Consider the following 17,414-nt stretch of genomic DNA (forward strand, 5'->3'; position numbering starts at 1 on the left):
TACACTAGATACACTACACAGCAACCGTGTTGAGTAAGACTATTCAACTTTATTTGTTGAGAGTGCAAAGCAAATTAGTTAAAGGCCCAATGCAGATGTTTTTATATCAATATCAAATCATTTCTGGGTAACAATTAAGTACCTTACTGCGATTGTTTTCAATTAAAAAGGTCAAAAAGTAACAAAAATAGCTTCTTAGCAAGAGCAATTTCTCAAACAAGAATTTTGGTAGGACTGTCGGAGTGGTCTGAGTGAGGAGGGGAAAACTGAAAACTATCTGTTATTGACAGAGAGGTTTGTAACTCTTTCATCTATGAACTAATTTACCACCTGGTGATCTCACCAGGAAGGCCAAAACTCCATCCCAACAAAACAGGCAATCATTTCAGGTGGTCTTTTCAAAAAGCTCTTACACTAAAAAGGCATTATCAGATTTGTTGCAATATTTTCCCCCAACCTCATAGTATGGAAATATAAAACACAGGAAATCATGTTTTTGACTGGAATGGGCCTTTAAACAAACAATGTAAGTATGGTACACATTATAAAACACATGGAATATCAGAGAGAGAGAGAGAGAGAGCGAGAGAGCGAGAGAGAGCGAGAGGATCTAGAGGAACTTAAAACGATCATCAATGATTAGAGAGGTCTTGATTGCAGTTGTGAGTATTTAGGAGAAATGGAATCGAAGAAAAGAAAGTGTTCATATGTTTTCTTGCTTTTACTTTTGGCCGAGTGAGGATAGCTGTGGAGACAAACACGGAGAAACAATAAAAACCACATCTCACTACCAGAAATCTACGATCAACTTAGCAGTGTAGGTGATTTAACACAAACACACAATATGGGTGTCATCATTCAATATTATGATGCAGGCTTAAATTATTGATATTACTCAACAAAAAGCCTGCTTCCCAAATGGCACCCTTGACAAATTTTATTTGTCACATGCGCCAAATACAACAGGTGTAGTAGACCTTACCGTGAAATGCTTACTTACAAGCCCTTAACCAACAATGCAGTTTCCCTATTCAGTGCACTACTTTTGACCAGGGCCACATAGGGTAGTAGTGCACTATATTGGTAATAGGGTGCCATTTGGGACGCACACAAAGGCTGGTGGTCCTCCTACCTGTTTGATGAACTGCCCTGCATTGAAGAGCTCACTGCATCCGTACAGCACCCTCTTCCCTGGCTTTGCCTAAAAGGATGCCACAAAATACACGTTGTTCAAAAAGAACTCTACTGAAAACATGAAGAGGTTTCACAAAATACAATGGAAACTTTTGTCACAATGTGACATGTAGACATTTTAATAAAACATTCATAAAAAAAAAAACGAAAAACGAAAACAATTTGGAGTGATAGTTTACCTTTGTGTAGTCCACCAGGTTTTGATATTCTATGTAGTTTCCTCCTCCGACCACAAAGACGATAGCCTGAAACAGAAGGCGAGATCTCACTGACAGGTTGAGGCTGCTAGGTTCATGTACATAATATACACAGAGTAGTGTTCCCCCCCCCGTCATACATTGAGTCCAAGACAGGCACCAGGACAACACACAGCAGTTACTGGATTTAGTGGAGGACCTGTTTGTGCGTCTGTCTGCTGACCATGGCAGGACTCACCTCTTGAAACGGGTTCTTGTTCCTTGGGGTTGAGCTGTTGGGAGAACAGGAGTGTTTAGACACAGATCTTACGGACAGAAAATGCACATTACTATTTAGAGGCCTTAACTGCTATCCTTGGAGCTGTTGAAATCGTACCTCTCACTGCCGCGCAGCATCTTGGGATCAAAGTATCTGTAGTCATCCGTCTCCTGCAGATCAGAAACACATCAGCAATACACCAACAAACATATACATCACATGAACAACAAGAGAGACCATTTTCTGACAATTCTAGAAACACCAAAATCCCCCCCATTGCTCAAGGTCACCCAGTTCCTCTTATTAAAAGCAACTCCTGCATAAGCATTCAGAGAACACCTGCATGATTTCAACAGAAACGTCACATTTACCAGAACTAGTCTTACATAGGATCAGTGGAGTTTCCTCCCTCTCTCATACATCCTCCTTAAACCCAGAACCAAGTCTTTAGTCTGGTCTGCGTCCCAAATGGCATCCTATTCCCTATAGTATGGCATCCTATTCCCTATAGTGTACTCCTTTTGACCAAATCAAATTGTATTGGTCACATACACATATTTAGCAGATGTTATTGCGGGTGTAGCGGAAATGCTTGTGTTCCTGGCTCCAACAGTGCAGTAATATCTAACAATACACAACATATCTAACAATTCACAACAAAGCCCTATTGGCCCTGGTCAAAAGTAGTGCACTAAATAGGTTGCCATTTAGGATGCATCCCTAGTCTCTCTCCTCTCTTCCCAATGGACCGAATGCATCTCCCTCTATCTGGCAGAGCCGTGGCCCACTCACATTCTTCACCAGAAGAGAAAATACTTTGCAGTCAGGCTGGTGAAAGAGGAGCTCCCTGTCTCTCTGAACTGACTAGATGCTCCAGATTTTTGTGCTATCGTCTTTCCCCACACAGGAGAGAGGCAGTTCAGCAGAGGGCTTCTGATATCAAACCTGAACACACTGCTAAACCTGCCTGGGAGAGGAATGGCATTGTGTTCACACAGAAGAACCACCGATAGATTACACCTGTCCAAGAGGGCCATCGGATGCGGGACAGGGGTGGGGAGAGGAGGATGGAGGCTGTTGAATTTGGACTGATGTGCCCCTCTCCTTCTCGGCTCACCGAACAAGAAGCGCTTTGTACAGTGCACTGTAATTCCAGTAGCTGAGAAAATGATAATATTGTTATGTCCAATTCAGTGTTTGGAGAGGTGGGGATAGGGGTTGGGGGGCATCTGAAGCCAGTAACAGAATCCTGTAATCCCTGCTCCCTCCTGGCTGTAGAGACACAGTATGAGTGCCAAATGGTACCCTATTCCCTATAAAGTGCACTACTTTTAAGTAGAGCCCTACAGGCACTTTGAAGGGAATAGGGTGCCACCTGGGACGCTGACACAAGATGGAACGGAGCTAATAGAAATTGAAAAGCGTTTGTTCATATTATCATTCCCCAAATGTTTATGGACCTGTGAGAGATTGTAATCACAAAGGGACTAAGTTGATGTAACGCCTCTATAGATGTAGCAGCTGATCCAGGGAAAATTAGACACGGACCACAGAGGGGAATAGGGGACCTCCATCAAGTCTGGTGGCCTACACTAACAAGTGTAGTGTTGAGTGCACAGAGGATGGCTTGTGAATGATTAAGCTGGTAAGGAGCTGAGAGCGAGATGAGGGAGTGTAGAGAGAGCTTCTGGGTTAGCTGTAACCTAATCTCCACGTTCAGTGTGCGCCTGTCCTCCCAGAGAGGATTGAGAGTCCACAGTGCTGCCCATGTGCTCTATTGCAGCCCCTGCAGACAGCTAGCAGCTAGGGTTTCGCACAACCGTGGAGCCCCCAGAGCAGATCAGGCCAGGCCACCCTCACAGAGCTGTTTTTAATCACTGGGGCGGCATCCCAAATGGCACCCTACTCCCTACATAGTGCACAATTTTTGACCAGGGCCCATACGGCTCTGGTCAAAAGTAGTGCACTATATAGGAAATAGGGTGCCATCTGGGACGCATGCCCCTATGTCTGCTGTAGCAGAAGCTTCCTGGCATTTCTATATTGTTATGCACATGACTGACTGACTTGACTTAAACACTAGGTCATCCGCAGGTACAGTACCAGTCAAAAGTTTGGACACACCTACTCATTCAAGGGTTATACATTATTTTTCACATATTGTGAAGACGGACTAGATTTTTTAATAAAGGCAGCAACTGTAGCTAATGCATTCCAGGTGACGACCTTATGAAGCTGGCTGAGAGAATGCCAAGAGTGTGCAAAGCTGTCATCAAGGCAAAGGGTGGCTACTTTGAAGAATCTCAAATTTATTTTGATTTGTTTAACCGTTTTTTGGTTACTACATGATTCCATATGTGTTATTTCATAGTTTTGATGTCTTCACTATTATTCTACAATGTAGAAAATAGTAAAAATAAAGAAAAACCCTGGAATGTTTAGGTGTGTCCAAACTTTTGACTGGTACTGTATGTACACGACTGCAGACAGCTACTTGACATTTTACAAAGTAGCTTAGCTACAGTTGCTGCCTTTATTTAAAAAATCTAGTCACGTCTTCACAATTTGTGATGACTAGTTTCCCCCCACATATTCAGAAGTGATCTAATCAGAAGGGGGCATGATTGGAGAAGTCTCCGACTGCAGACATGAGACCCCCATCAGGTTGTTCATCTTGTTGCCACTGTATTCATCAGCATGCTTCCCTCCTGAATGTGATGGTGCAACAAAGCAGAAACATAGAGGAATGTCCACAGTAGAGGGGGAGGAGAGAAGAGAAGAGGAGGGAAGAGAGGAGACTCACCGGATTGGACTTCATCTCCATCAGGTTGTCCAGGATACGCGTGACTGGCAGGTTCTGAAAGAAAAACACTTTAAATACTCTGTTCTTTCTCACCAGGTAATTAATCACTACAGACTGACTCCAACGAGCAGCCGCGTGAGATATTATCATACATGTCTCTAGGCAAAACCTTCCCATCAAAGCCAAGGGACATCTGGACATTTTGAAAACACATATACAGACAGTATCATGATGAGACTGCTCCTCTCATCTGTCTATTAAGAGACATTCAGTATCACTCATTCTGCATGTGTGTTTCTGTGCATAATTCTGTGTGTGTGTGTGTGTGTGTGTGTGTGTGTGTGTGTGTGTGTGTGTGTGTGTGTGTGTGTGTGTGTGTGTGTAAAGCTACTCACATGCTGTTTAAGCACCAGGTGTTTCACCCCCTCCATGACAAACTGGGAGCCAGAGTTCATCACTCTAGAGAAGAGGCTGTGGGATATAGAGACAGGAGGAGGACAGGGTCAGCACGGGGTTTAGGTCTATGGGACCCCTGAAACAAGGGAAACTCTGAAATGTCCCAAATGGCACCCTATTCCCTACATAGTACACTAACCTGGTCAAAAGTAGTGCACTGTGTAGGGAATAAGGTGCCGTTTGGGACACACACAGAGAGTGCTCTCTCTTTCTTACCCCATAGGTTTCACACCGCTGTTCCCATAGTTAGATGGTGTGGCAGCAATCTTTGTGAAAGCCCTGGCAAAACAAATTATTCATAATAAGCTCCTTGAAAGAACCCAAAACAATGTGTTTTATTATCTGTTTGGTTCTGCATGTATGAAGCATTATATGATGAAAATGCAAGCTTGCTTGTAATGTCTTACTTCCACTGCTTGATGTAGTTGAGAGAGGACAGGTCGCAGCCAGTTTCTAGAAGAGCCTTCTTGTATTGGTCCAGATCACTCTGAAACACAGAAAACCCCCAGTAAGATAACAGCATGCATGTTTTCACCAAGGTAAAACATACAAGTGATTGAGCAGGCATTCAAGTATTAGTAGGGAATTTACCGACCAGGGACTTAAAAAGCTTGAAGAAATAAAAACCTAGTCATCCTAAAACAGAGTGTGACACGTGTATGGTGGTATCATCAGTACATTAGGGTGGCAGAGACAAGTACTTTTTAATGTAACTAAACTGATGTTACACCACAGCATCCTGGGAAAACAAATAACCTTAAAAATGTACATACTGGACCAACTGGAGAATGGACCAGAGAGGAGAGGGTAATCCCATGGTAATAATCGGCCCTGGACGGGTTCAGGTTAACAGGGGGACAGAGATGAAAGGAGGAATACCACAAGACGTTGGCGGTGGAAAAAGATTTCCTGCTTGACTTCAGCTGTCAGGCCGGGAAAACAGAATGGCATCTCAGAGGAGAAGGGCTATTAGGAAGACCATTGATCAACATGATGCTCCAGGACAGCCTGATCCTAACGCTGATCCCAGCCTGCAGCCGCAGCCAGAAACCTGGGCCCATATTAATGCTCCTCAGAGCAGGAGTGCTGATCTAGGATCAGTTTTGCCTTTTAGATGATAATGAAAACGATTATATGGACGAGCAGGGAACTGATCCTCGATCCGTGCTCCTACTCAGAGACTCTGTGAATACGGCCCCTGGCATCCTCCCAGCTCTTTGGAGCTGGCGGCTGGAGGGACTTGACTTCACTCCTCTGTGGTGAACTGTGGTTACTGAGGTGGTGGTGACAGGGCTTGAAGCAGAGCCAGTATTAGGGTCTTCCAAGTCTTAGCAGGGTCCCTAAGAGGCTAGTCCCTGAGCTGCGCCACCTCCCTGAAGAAAGCAGACGTAGAACCCACAGTCATAGTGGAGAGCTGGGTGTCCTCCTATACAGAGGGCCTTGCGATGCTCAGAACAGAACAAGCTAGCATTATTGGACTTCTGGAGTAATGACATTTGGCCTCGGCTTCAAAGGGTATCGATGTTCCTGGAACCTGCTCTAACGTGTCATATCGAACAATAAAGCTTTTGAATGTTGTAAGAAGAAAAGCTGGTTTGAATATCATGCGAAAAAATGATTTGAGAATTGATGTTTGGTGTTCTAAACAATGAAACGCAAGCCAGGGCCAAGGTTTTTCATATTGTATATTGTGCTGTTACTAAGACTACCACATCCAGTGAGACCACAAAGTGTCTCCATTGAGGTTGCTATTGTGCCGTTTTTGGATCCATTGGACATGATACTGCATATGACCGTAGTGAATCAGACAGATCAACAGAGTTCCCTGACAAAAGGGGCCTGTATCTTGTGGCTCCTCTCTGACCGGTGATTGAGTCTAGTTTGGCATGTGTTTGATGGTGAGAGAATGTGTGATTTGAGTCTAGTATGTTTTTGATAGGGACAGGGTTAAGTCCAGTATGCATGTGTTTGATAGGGTAAGGGTTAAGTGGGGGACAGGCCTCACCTCTGAAGGGGGTTGCAGGGCTGTGATGTAGAAAATCAGAAACAGTCTCATCTTGTCCTCTGGTGTTCCCGCTGTCACAAAGACAAAAACAAAGTTGTTTAACAAACCTTACATCAACAGGCACCTCAGGTATTTCCGACCCTTGACAAAGTACACGAGATAGCACATGTATGATTTATGTTATTTCTGGCAAAGACAAGCACAGAGGCACATCTACCGTCAGGGTCACTGATGATGTCCAGTAAAGACTTTTCCAGGGTGGATTTGCTCATCAGCTTCTCCTCGTACTCAAAGTACACGTCCAGTTTACGGCTCTGGATGGGTCACAGAAGTTACACATTTGGGAAAGAGTACCTATAAGGAATTTTCAATATTTTTGTTAAAATTATCAAATGAAGGGCTCCCCGAGTGGTGCAGCGGTCTAAGGCACTGCATTGCTACACCAGAAATGGAAGTGGGCTTAATGTGTATGTGGGCTTAATAGGTACACTTAACTTAGTCCACATCAAGAGGATGTTTCATCAGTCCTTTACTGGCAGATTTAGTAACAACTTTATAGTGAGTGCTCTGAGATGTTCGAGCTCACACGGACTGCACAGCAGTCTTCCATACATGTTTAATATCTGAAACAAGTGTTAATGGGATGCAGCGCACTATGGACACAGAGAGAACCCCCTCTATCTACACATAGAAAACACATTGACAGGCCATGACCGGGTTTAATACTAACCTTAATGTGATCCAGAACGGCGGTGGCTACGTTAGTGTGGAGGTCAATCAGCCTCTTCTTCTCCAGAAGCTCTGGTAGGGAGCTAGTAGAGGAAACACAGAACAGTTTTGGTACATAAATAATAATACAGAAATACTGTATATTTACATATACGGGTAGGCCGTTATTGTAAATAAGAATCTGTTCTTAATTGACTAGCCTAGTTCAAATAAAAGGAAAATTCTACAATGATGCTCACCTGACAGCTGAGGTAAGTTTTGCGGTGTTGTCTGACATACTAATACTACTAATGGCTCCCTCATCCTCACCCTCCAACCCCTGGAGAAGATCAAAAGTCTTATTTTAGTGGGGAATTTGCAGGTGTGAGTGAGACTACAGGTTTTCAGTGAGACTACTTCATTGAACAGCTCTAGAAAACCGCCCTTCTTACCATGATGCTCTTGAGGCGTTTGACCTCGTCCTCCTGGGCTCGGTACGTGTCTAACTCCTCCTGTACAGACTCAGCCACCTCCGGGAACGGGCTGGAAGAGTCAAAACAAGCCCTCAGCCAAGAAGAACTTCACTACAGCAAAGATTGAAATATACTGTTGCTACTGCGTTATAAAGCATAACTCTAAAAATGGTTTGAAATATACTGTTACTATTGAGTTATAAAGCATCAAACGCAGACTACCTTCTAAATCAGTAGTTTAAATCACACTTTAGCCAATGGAATGGAGTTTCTAACAAGCAAAGCTTGGAATATACTGTTGCTACCTAGTTATAAAGCCTCGGCCACATGCTACCCGCTGAATCAGTAATCACCACAAGTGAGTTCCTAACCTGCCCTTGTGTTTCTGCCAGAATTTGTCTGCGGCTGTGAGGTCATAACTCTTCTTATTTTTCTTCTTGGGTCTGGCTCCGGAAGGGGAAGCTTCTGACCCCACAGACTCGTCCATACTGACCCTGTTCAGGTGGAAGTCCTAGGACACTCACACACACACACAGAAATACATTAGTGTCACACACACAGCAAAATCATTTCTACTACGGATAGTATTTTTCCTGCAAATAGAGTCATTTCTGAGTGATTATTTTTTTCAGTGTTGGGATGGTGGTTGGCGTCTGGCAGAGATCCTATTGGATGTGTAGTCTGGTCATATTTCTGCTTACATCATCGGAAAAAAAGACTGGTCCATAGATACCTCTGGGATAAACACTGATATCTACTTACATCATCATAATACTTACATTCAAAATAACAACCGTTGTCATAAATATATTGAGGTTAAAACAAAGGACTCGTGATGCTGAAACCTAAGATAGGAGACGGGATCGTACATTTTACACCAGAAATCATTTTAAGGCAGGGATGCTGGAAAATGGTTCCTCACAAATATTTATAACTTCTGGCACAGGTCACCGCACTGAGCACATACCACAGCATTTAATCTATTCTTAATCTTACACACAAGGTCATTCAACTGTATATATATATATATATATACAGTGGGGAGAACAAGTATTTGATACACTGCCGATTTTGAAGGTTTTCCTACTTACAAAGCATGTAGAGGTCTGTAATTTTTATCATAGGTACACTTCAACTGTGAGAGACGGAATCTAAAACAAAAATCCAGAAAATCACATTGTATGATTTTTAAGTAATTAAATTGCATTTTATTGCGTGACATAAGTATTTGATCACCTACCAACCAGTAAGAATTCCGGCTCTCACAGACCTGTTAGTTTTTCTTTTAGAAGCCCTCCTGTTCTCCACTCATTACCTGTATTAACTGCACCTGTTTGAACTTGTTACCTGTATAAAAGACACCTGTACACACACTCAATCAAACAGACTCCAATCTCTCCACAATGGCCAAGACCAGAGAGCTGTGTAAGGACATCAGGGATAAAATTGTAGACCTGCACAAGGCTGGGATGGGCTACAGGACAATAGGCAAGCAGCTTGGTGAGAAGGCAACAACTGTTGGCGCAATTATTAGAAAATGGAAGATGTTCAAGATGACTGTCAATCACCCTCGGTCTGGGGCTCCATGCAAGATCTCACCTCGTGGGGCATCAATGATCATAAGGAAGGTGAGGGATCAGCCCAGAACTACACGGCAGGACCTGGTCAATGACCTGAAGAGAGCTGGGACCACAGTCTCAAAGCAAACCATTAGTAACACACTACGCTGTCATGGATTGAAATCCTGCAGCGCACGCAAGGTCCCCCTGCTCAAGCCAGCGCATGTCCAGGCCCGTCTGAAGTTTGCCAATGACCATCTGGATGATCCAGAGGAGGAATGGGAGAAGGTCATGTAGTCTGATGAGACAAAAATAGAGCTTTTTGGTCTAAACTCCACTCGCCGTGTTTGGAGGAAGAAGAAGGTTGAGTACAACCCCAAGAACACCCTCCCAACCGTGAAGCATGGAGGTGGAAACATAATTCTTTGGGGATGCTTTTCTGCAAAGGGGACAGGACGACTGCACCGTATTGAGGGGAGGATGGATGGGGCCATGTATCGCGAGATCTTGGCCAAAAACCTCCTTCCCTCAGTAAGAGCATTGAAGATGGGTCGTGGCTGGATCTTCCAGCATGACAACGACCCGAAACACACAGCCAGGGCAACTAAGGAGTGGCTCCGTAAGAAGCATCTCAAGGTCCTGGAGTGGCCTAGCCAGTCTCCAGACCTGAACCCAATAGAAAATCTTTGGAGGGAGCTGAACGTCCGTATTGCCCACCGACAGCCCCGAAACCTGAAGGATCTGGAGAAGGTATGTATGGAGGAGTGGGCCAAAATCCCTGCTGCAGTGTGTGCAAACCTGGTCAATAACTACAGGAAACGTATGATCTTTGTAATTGCAAACAAAGGTTTCTGTACCAAATATTAGGTTCTGCTTTTCTGATGTATCAAATACTTATGTCATGCAATAAAATGCAAATTAATTACTTAAAAATCATACAATGTGATTTTCTGGATTTTTGTTTTAGATTCCGTCTCTCACAGTTGAAGTGTACCTATGATAAAAATTACAGACCTCTACATGCTTTTTAAGTAGGAAAACCTTCAAAATCGGCAGTGTATCAAATACTTGTTCTCCCCACTGTATATATATACAGTTGAAGTTTACATACACTTAGGTTGGAGTCATTAAAACTCGTTTTTCAACCACTCCACAAATTTCTTGTTTATAAACTATAGGTTTGGCAAGTCGGTTAGGACATCTACTTTGTGCATGACACAAGTAATTTTTCCAACAATTGTTTACAGACAGATTATTTCACTTATAATTCAGAAGTTAATAATTCAGAGTCAGAAGTTTACATTCACTAAGTTGACTGTGCCTTTAAACAGCTTGGAAAATTCCAGAAAATGATGTCATGGCTTTAGAAGCTTCTGATAGGCTAATTGACATAATTTGAGTCGATTAGTGGTGTAGCTGTGGATGTATTTCAAGGCCTACCTTCAAACTCAGTGCCTCTTTGCTTGACATCATGGGAAAATCAAAAGAAATCAGCCAAGACCTCAGAAAAAAATGTGTAGACCTCCACAAGTCTGGCTCATCCTTGGGAGCAATTTCCAAACGCCTGAAGGTACCACATTCATCTGTACAAACAACAGTACGCAAGTATAAACACCATGGAACCCCGAAGCCGTCATACCACTCAGGAAGGAGACGCGTTCTGTCTCCTAGAGATGAACGTACTTTGGTGCGAAAAGTGCAAATCAATCCTAGAACAACAGCAAAGGACCTTGTGAAGATGCTGGAGGAAACAGGTACAAAAGTATCTATATCAACAGTAAAACGAGTCCTATATCGACATAACCTGAAAGGCCGTTCAGCAAGGAAGAAGCCACTGCTCCAAAACCGCCATAAAAAAGCCAGACTACGGTTTGCAACTGCACATGGGAACAAAGATCGTACTTTTTGGAGAAATGTCCTCTGGTCTGATGAAACAAAAATAAAAACTGTTTGGCCATAATGACCGTCGTTATGTTTGGATGAAAAAGGGGGATGCTTGCAAGCCGAAGAACACCATCCCAACCGTGAAGCACGGGGGTGGCAGCATCATTTTGTGAGGCGGCTTTGCTGCAGGAGGGACTGGTGCACTTCACAAAATAGAGAATTATGTGGATATATTGAAGCAACATCTCAAGACATCAGTCAGGAAGTTAAAGCTTGGTCGCAAATGGGTCTTCCAAATGGACAATGACCCCAAGCATACTTCCAAAGTTGTGGCAAAATGGCTTATGGACAACAAAGTCAAGGTATTGAGGTGGCCATCATAAAGCCCTGACCTCAATCCTATAGAAAATTTGTGGGCAGAAATGAAAAAAGTGTGTTCGAGCAAGGAGGCCTACAAACCTGACTCGGTTTCACCAGCTCTGTCAGGAGGAATGGGCCAAAATTGACCCAACTTATTGTGGGAAGCTTGTGGAAGGCTACCCAAAACGTATGACCCAAGTGAAACAATTTAAAGGCAATGCTAGCAAATACTAATTTAGTGTATGTAAACTTCTGACCCACTGGGAATGTGATGAAAGAAATAAAAGCTGAAATAAATCATTCTCTCTACTATTATTCTGACATTTCACATTCTTAAAATAAAGTGGTGAACCTAACTGACCTAAGACAGGGCTTTTTTACTCGAATTAAATGTCATGAATTGTGAATAACTGAGTTTAAATGTATTTGTCTAAGGTGGATGTAAACTTCCGACTTCACCTGTATAAATCCCAATTCACACTACTGAGCCGTGCATAGTCATAGTTCATCCTACACAGAGCGCAAAATACCATACACCCAACAACACCACTCACCATAAATTACTCAAGACTATAGAGTGGACGTTTCTCATGGGTAAGCCCTTAGTTTTTGTCATAGTGTATGATGTGTCTGTTAAGTCCATCATAACAGAGTGGTGGGAGTATGACAGACAGATTTGCTCCTCTCTCTCTCTCCCTGATTCCCTGGCTTCCTGTTAGTCTTACCAGCACATCGTGGATGAGGGCCTGGTAGGTCCATGTGTGGTGGAGAGGGGTGGCAAGATCCAGGTTGCGGTCAGCGAGAACAAATAGGGGTCTCTGGAAGCTGAAGAGAGAGAGAGAGCGAGATGAAACGAGAAGATGATAAATGTACCCAGAGTTCCCCACTGGCTAGGCTCTCTCTCTGCTCCACCAAAGCTGAAACAAAAGAAAACTTGAAATAGATCCTGCTTAGAGCTTCCCAGAGGAAGCATGACTGTTTTCACTTCATCGAAGGCCTAGCTAACCACTCAGTGAGTCTGGAGAGCAGAGGAGAGGAGAAAAGCAGAATAGCACATTTCCACTTCAAAGTTAGACAAAGACATTGTGTAGCACAGTGTGTGTGTGTGTGTGTGTGTGTGGGAAGCCATTTTATGTGTTTGTCTTAGGGAATGGAGTAGGCCTTCCGTGGTACAGTACAGAATCATGATATTAATGTCTACATCTAGTCTGCTCTCTTTATGGTTCATACCCAGTGTACCAGTCTGCACCCTGACCCACCTGAACTGGCCGGCCCCCATATTGTCTCCAGTGAATAGGCTGTTTCTGGCGTCTCGCAGGTTCTCCCTCAGCTTCTTGTCAAGTTTCTGCAACAAACAGAGAAACTGGGTTAGATAGTTTTGCCTCTTATGCAGCTAGGTAAGACGCCTTACATCTTCTTAACCGGATATACGCTTAGCACACAGTCTTGCAGCGTTTCACTGAGAGCTTAGAGACCCCCACCACAACACAGCAGTGCAGTATAGGGAACAAAGAGCAGTGCTGTGTAACTGGAGGAGAAACACTGCATCCATCCATTAATTCTCTTGGAGGATCAGCTTCCACACTGACTGCATCAGCATTCCTCCCCACATCAAGAATCTACCTGCAAATACTGTCTGCAAACAGTGGGATTTTGGAGGTGGGTGGACTTGGATGTCGTCCTCAAATTACTAATTTCCTCTTTCACTGTACCCACTGGGGATGGGTACTACTCTCCCAGCCCTGTCTGCACTGCCAAGACATAATACAAAGTGTATTTAGACTGACAGACTGTGTCCCTTGACAGCGGCTGAGGAGAATTCAGAGAGTTATAAATGAGGAAGGATGATGCTCACCACCGCGACCATCTCCGCAGCATTCCCTCTTGGACAGCGGATTATGGGGACAGCACCTAAGAAAACAAAACGGATCTGTTAACTGCCAATAGAGAGCATTGACGACTTTAGCAGAGCGTGTCTATAGAGAATATGAGGATGTGCTGTGAATCACATGAGGATAAAACTGAGAATCGTATACAACCTGCAAGTTAGGGATGCAGTGGGTTTACTTTGCTCAATGCATCATATAGCCACACTTTCACCATTGGCCTTTACTTTCAAAAAGTTTTCCTCTCTAGGAAATATGATTTTGGTATCGCTTCGATTCAGGTGAGTAATAACAAAAGTGATGCTGCCATCTAGCAGGGAGAAACTGGTACAACCATGAACCACCTGAGTAAATGAAACAATCTTACAGTATTTTGAAATACTAAAGCAGTGTTCTCTTAAGGAGTCTCAATAGTATTGTGGCACTAATAATATTCTGTTGAAAGACCCACCCAGAGTGACAAAGAAGCAGAAAAGGCTGTCTACAATCGTATCCATGATGGCCTCCATCTCTGTGTCCATGATGTCCGGTTTGTTAATCGCTAATCAAAAGGGAATAAGAAAACAGGAAGTCAAATACAATCATGCCAGCTAATCATGAATAAGATCTGATGAAAATGGCAAAGTGCAATCTAGCACAGTTCTGAATCCAATGAACTTACCATGGTAGGAGATGAGCTCTTTATTTTGATTACAGAGGATAAACATATCATCTTCGAGTGTGATGAAATTCAAATACTGATCAAACACCTACGAAAGCAAAAAATACCTTACTGTTACAAGGCTGTTCAATACCCTGTAATGTGATGTGTTTTAGAAAATGACTAGGACGGAGTCACAAATGGCACCCTATCCCCTACATAATGTACTACTTTTGACCAGAGCCCGACAGGAAAAAAAGTAGTGCACTATATAGGGAATAGGGTACCATTTGAGAGACAGCCTGGAAGAGAGGTGAACTAGTGTGTGGTGGACTCACCTTGGTAACCTGGGTGACAGCGTTAGCTGAGAGAGCTGCACTAGCAATATCCTCTAGTTTACTTCTGGATATGGCTGAGATGAAGTTCAAATAGTATGACTCATATAGCTGGTTACGAAGGTCCTGAGAAAAATAAACAAAACAATGGAATGTAACAATATACTGAATAGTAGGATGCTACATGTCTGGGATGTAATGTTTGGACAACAAATAATTGTATCTGGCCAAGGCCACCAAATGTATAGGCTCAGTGGCCCAATACAGTTTTTCTTATCATATCTAGACCTATCCTGGGTTTAATCATATCTGATGATGTAATGTTGATATTCTGTGTGAGGGATGCTTACTTGGCATATCCGGTCAATGTTCTCCTCTGTCGGCATAACAAAATAGATGGCTGGCACATCCGGGATGGGATCTCTGTCTGAATGAAGCAACCTATAGAGAATGATCAAATACATTGAAGACCTTTCTAGATGACGGTGTCCTCCATTGATTGACACCAAGTCAATGCTGTGTTTGTGGACTTATTTGCAATTCAACTTCTCTCAAAACTGTTGTTGTCCTTTGAAATATACTGCACTGGTAGATCCTTCATTTTCAATAGATACTGAACAGTTGATGGGTTACATTACTCAAATTCAAAGTCTTTACAGCCTCATTAATTATTTGTCTGGTGCATCATGATTTTAGTTCTCTACATTTACCTTTTGTGAAGGGGATTAACAGATTATTAACAGCGATGTCAAATTGTGAGTTACTCACAAGTGCAAAGTGATTCCCATGTCCCGTAGTTCTTTGACCGCCAGTAGAGGGGAGATTATGTCCTGGCCAAACCTGTCATAGATCAGCACCTTCCATACCGGCTCGGCAGCAGTGTTTTTCAACGGAGAAGTGTTGAAATTCAGCATGCGCTTCAATGCAGCTGGGGACACAGAAGAATACAGTATAAAGTCATGCTTGGCCAATGTAAATTGGAAATATTTGTGCAATAGGTGCTGCACATCCCACCACACCCATGGCACAACCACCACTTTTGCCATACTAAACATGGCACAGGACTGGGGGAACTGGGACTTTGCCATACCATTTCTGCCAATCAACGAGTGAAATTGTTTGATGAGTGAAATAGCTAGTTAGCTAGCGTTAGCTAGTTAACCACTCATCCAAAGGAACGATACTGCAGTCGATATAGCTAACTTGTTATATCTGTCAGTCATTCACTGCGTGGCATTCCTGTTCCTTGACATGACAACCACATGAAAGTGTCTAGTGAAGTCAAGAGTAGTAGTAAGTGTAGGTTAGCCATCCGACTTGTTGCTGCTTTATAATATTATTGTAACGCGTTTACGTTAGTTAGCTAATAAGTTAGCTTAGCATTGATTTTCTCGTTAAGATGGCTGGTGGCCATCGTGGAAGTTCGTATTTTATTCAACAGGCTATGGTCAGAGAAAATAGTCGGTGTTACAATGTGAATCAACAATTCGACAACCTATGTTCAGCAAAAATATATGACTGAAACCATTGACAGACCTGCCTGCTTTTCCCGGACGGAGGCGGCCATCTTTTCTGTTTATGCAGTGACGGGACAAGAGATGACGTGGCAGCCAAGTGCGGCTTGGTTGAGAGGCAGTGTGTAGTTCGAGGCAGAGGCAGTGTGTAGACACTAGTTCGGTGTGTAGTTCAGTGTGTAGACTTGACTCAATGTAGGCGGAGTAAAACGTCTGGGCCGGACTCAATGTGGGCAGAGTGAAACGTCTGGGCCGGGCTAAATGTGGGCAGAGTGAAACGTCTGGGCCGGACTCAATGTGGGCAGAGTGAAACGTCTGGACCGGGCTCAATATGAGCGGAGTAAAACGTCTGGGCCGGGCTCAATGTGGGCGGAGTGAAACATCTGGGCCGGGCTCAATGTGGGCGGAGTGAAACATCTGGGCCGGGCTCAATGTGGGCGGAGTGAAACGTCTGGGCCGAGCTCAATGTGGGCGGAGTCAAACGCGTTTAACCCGAACCTCACCAAAGTCACCCAAATTGAGGTAAATGTCGAAGGTATTAACGTCAACGAAAGCGAATCTTAATCTAACCTACATGGATAAAAATAGAAACCATGGAAGTAAGTGAGACTGTCATTATGCATAATGTACTTTGTAATATTCATGTTATACCAGTGCGGTGGTATAATTTTATATGACCAACTACCGCACAGATGTTAGTATAGCGTTAATTAGCACCCAACTGCACATGAGTTAGCTAATTGCTCACAATGAGGAAATCAAATTTGCCTACTTGAGCAGTAAGCCTAGGTTTACATGTACAGTTATGTAATCGATTTGATCGTTGGTTTTTCTGTGTTCAATGTATGCCTTGTTGTGTTTGGCTGGCTCTAAATGTGTATCGTTGATGCCATTCCCTTAGTTACACGCAGGGAAGTCTACGAATAGTATACAAACGCAGCAAAAAAAGAAATGTCCTCTCACTGTCAACTGCGTTTATTTTCAGCAAACTTAACGTGTAAATATTTGTAGGAACATAACACGATTCAACAACTGACACAAACTGAACAAGTTCCACAGACATGTGACTAACGGAAATTGAATAATGTGTCCCTGAACAAAGGGAGGGGGTCAAAAGTAACAGTTAGTATGTGGTGTGGCC

The 17,414-nt window shown here is 43.3% G+C and overlaps 1 protein-coding gene across 1 annotated transcript; it reads right to left on the reverse strand.

The window, feature by feature from the left end:
* Positions 1-29: 29 nt before the first annotated feature.
* scfd1 (sec1 family domain containing 1) lies at positions 30-16,508 on the reverse strand. Its single transcript, XM_071365564.1, has 24 exons — positions 16,296-16,508; positions 15,528-15,687; positions 15,110-15,200; positions 14,763-14,885; positions 14,446-14,533; positions 14,236-14,325; positions 13,754-13,809; positions 13,158-13,243; positions 12,624-12,723; positions 8,467-8,606; positions 8,075-8,165; positions 7,883-7,962; positions 7,645-7,726; positions 7,132-7,228; positions 6,915-6,985; positions 5,317-5,396; positions 5,126-5,188; positions 4,849-4,924; positions 4,454-4,507; positions 1,768-1,820; positions 1,630-1,663; positions 1,374-1,439; positions 1,133-1,201; positions 30-745 (listed from the first exon to the last, which is right to left on the reverse strand). Exons 1-24 carry the CDS (start codon positions 16,324-16,326, stop codon positions 722-724), a joined length of 1,905 nt encoding a protein of 634 aa, XP_071221665.1. The 5' UTR covers positions 16,327-16,508; the 3' UTR covers positions 30-721.
* Between the last annotated feature and the right edge of the window lie 906 nt (positions 16,509-17,414).

Source organism: Salvelinus alpinus, chromosome 25, assembly GCF_045679555.1.
Source record: "Salvelinus alpinus chromosome 25, SLU_Salpinus.1, whole genome shotgun sequence".
Taxonomy (NCBI): Eukaryota; Metazoa; Chordata; class Actinopteri; order Salmoniformes; family Salmonidae; genus Salvelinus; species Salvelinus alpinus.

Bases quoted from the DNA above. Each gene is read 5' to 3' on its own strand.
- scfd1 (XM_071365564.1), bottom strand. From the start codon at position 16,326: ATGGCCGCCTCCGTCCGGGAAAAGCAGGCAG. The intron at 7,963-8,074 runs GTAAGAAGGGCG...GATCTTCTCCAG, and splicing joins AACGCCTCAAGAGCATCATG to GGGTTGGAGGGTGAGGATGA. The intron at 7,229-7,644 runs GTTAGTATTAAA...TGACCCATCCAG, and splicing joins CCGTTCTGGATCACATTAAG to AGCCGTAAACTGGACGTGTA.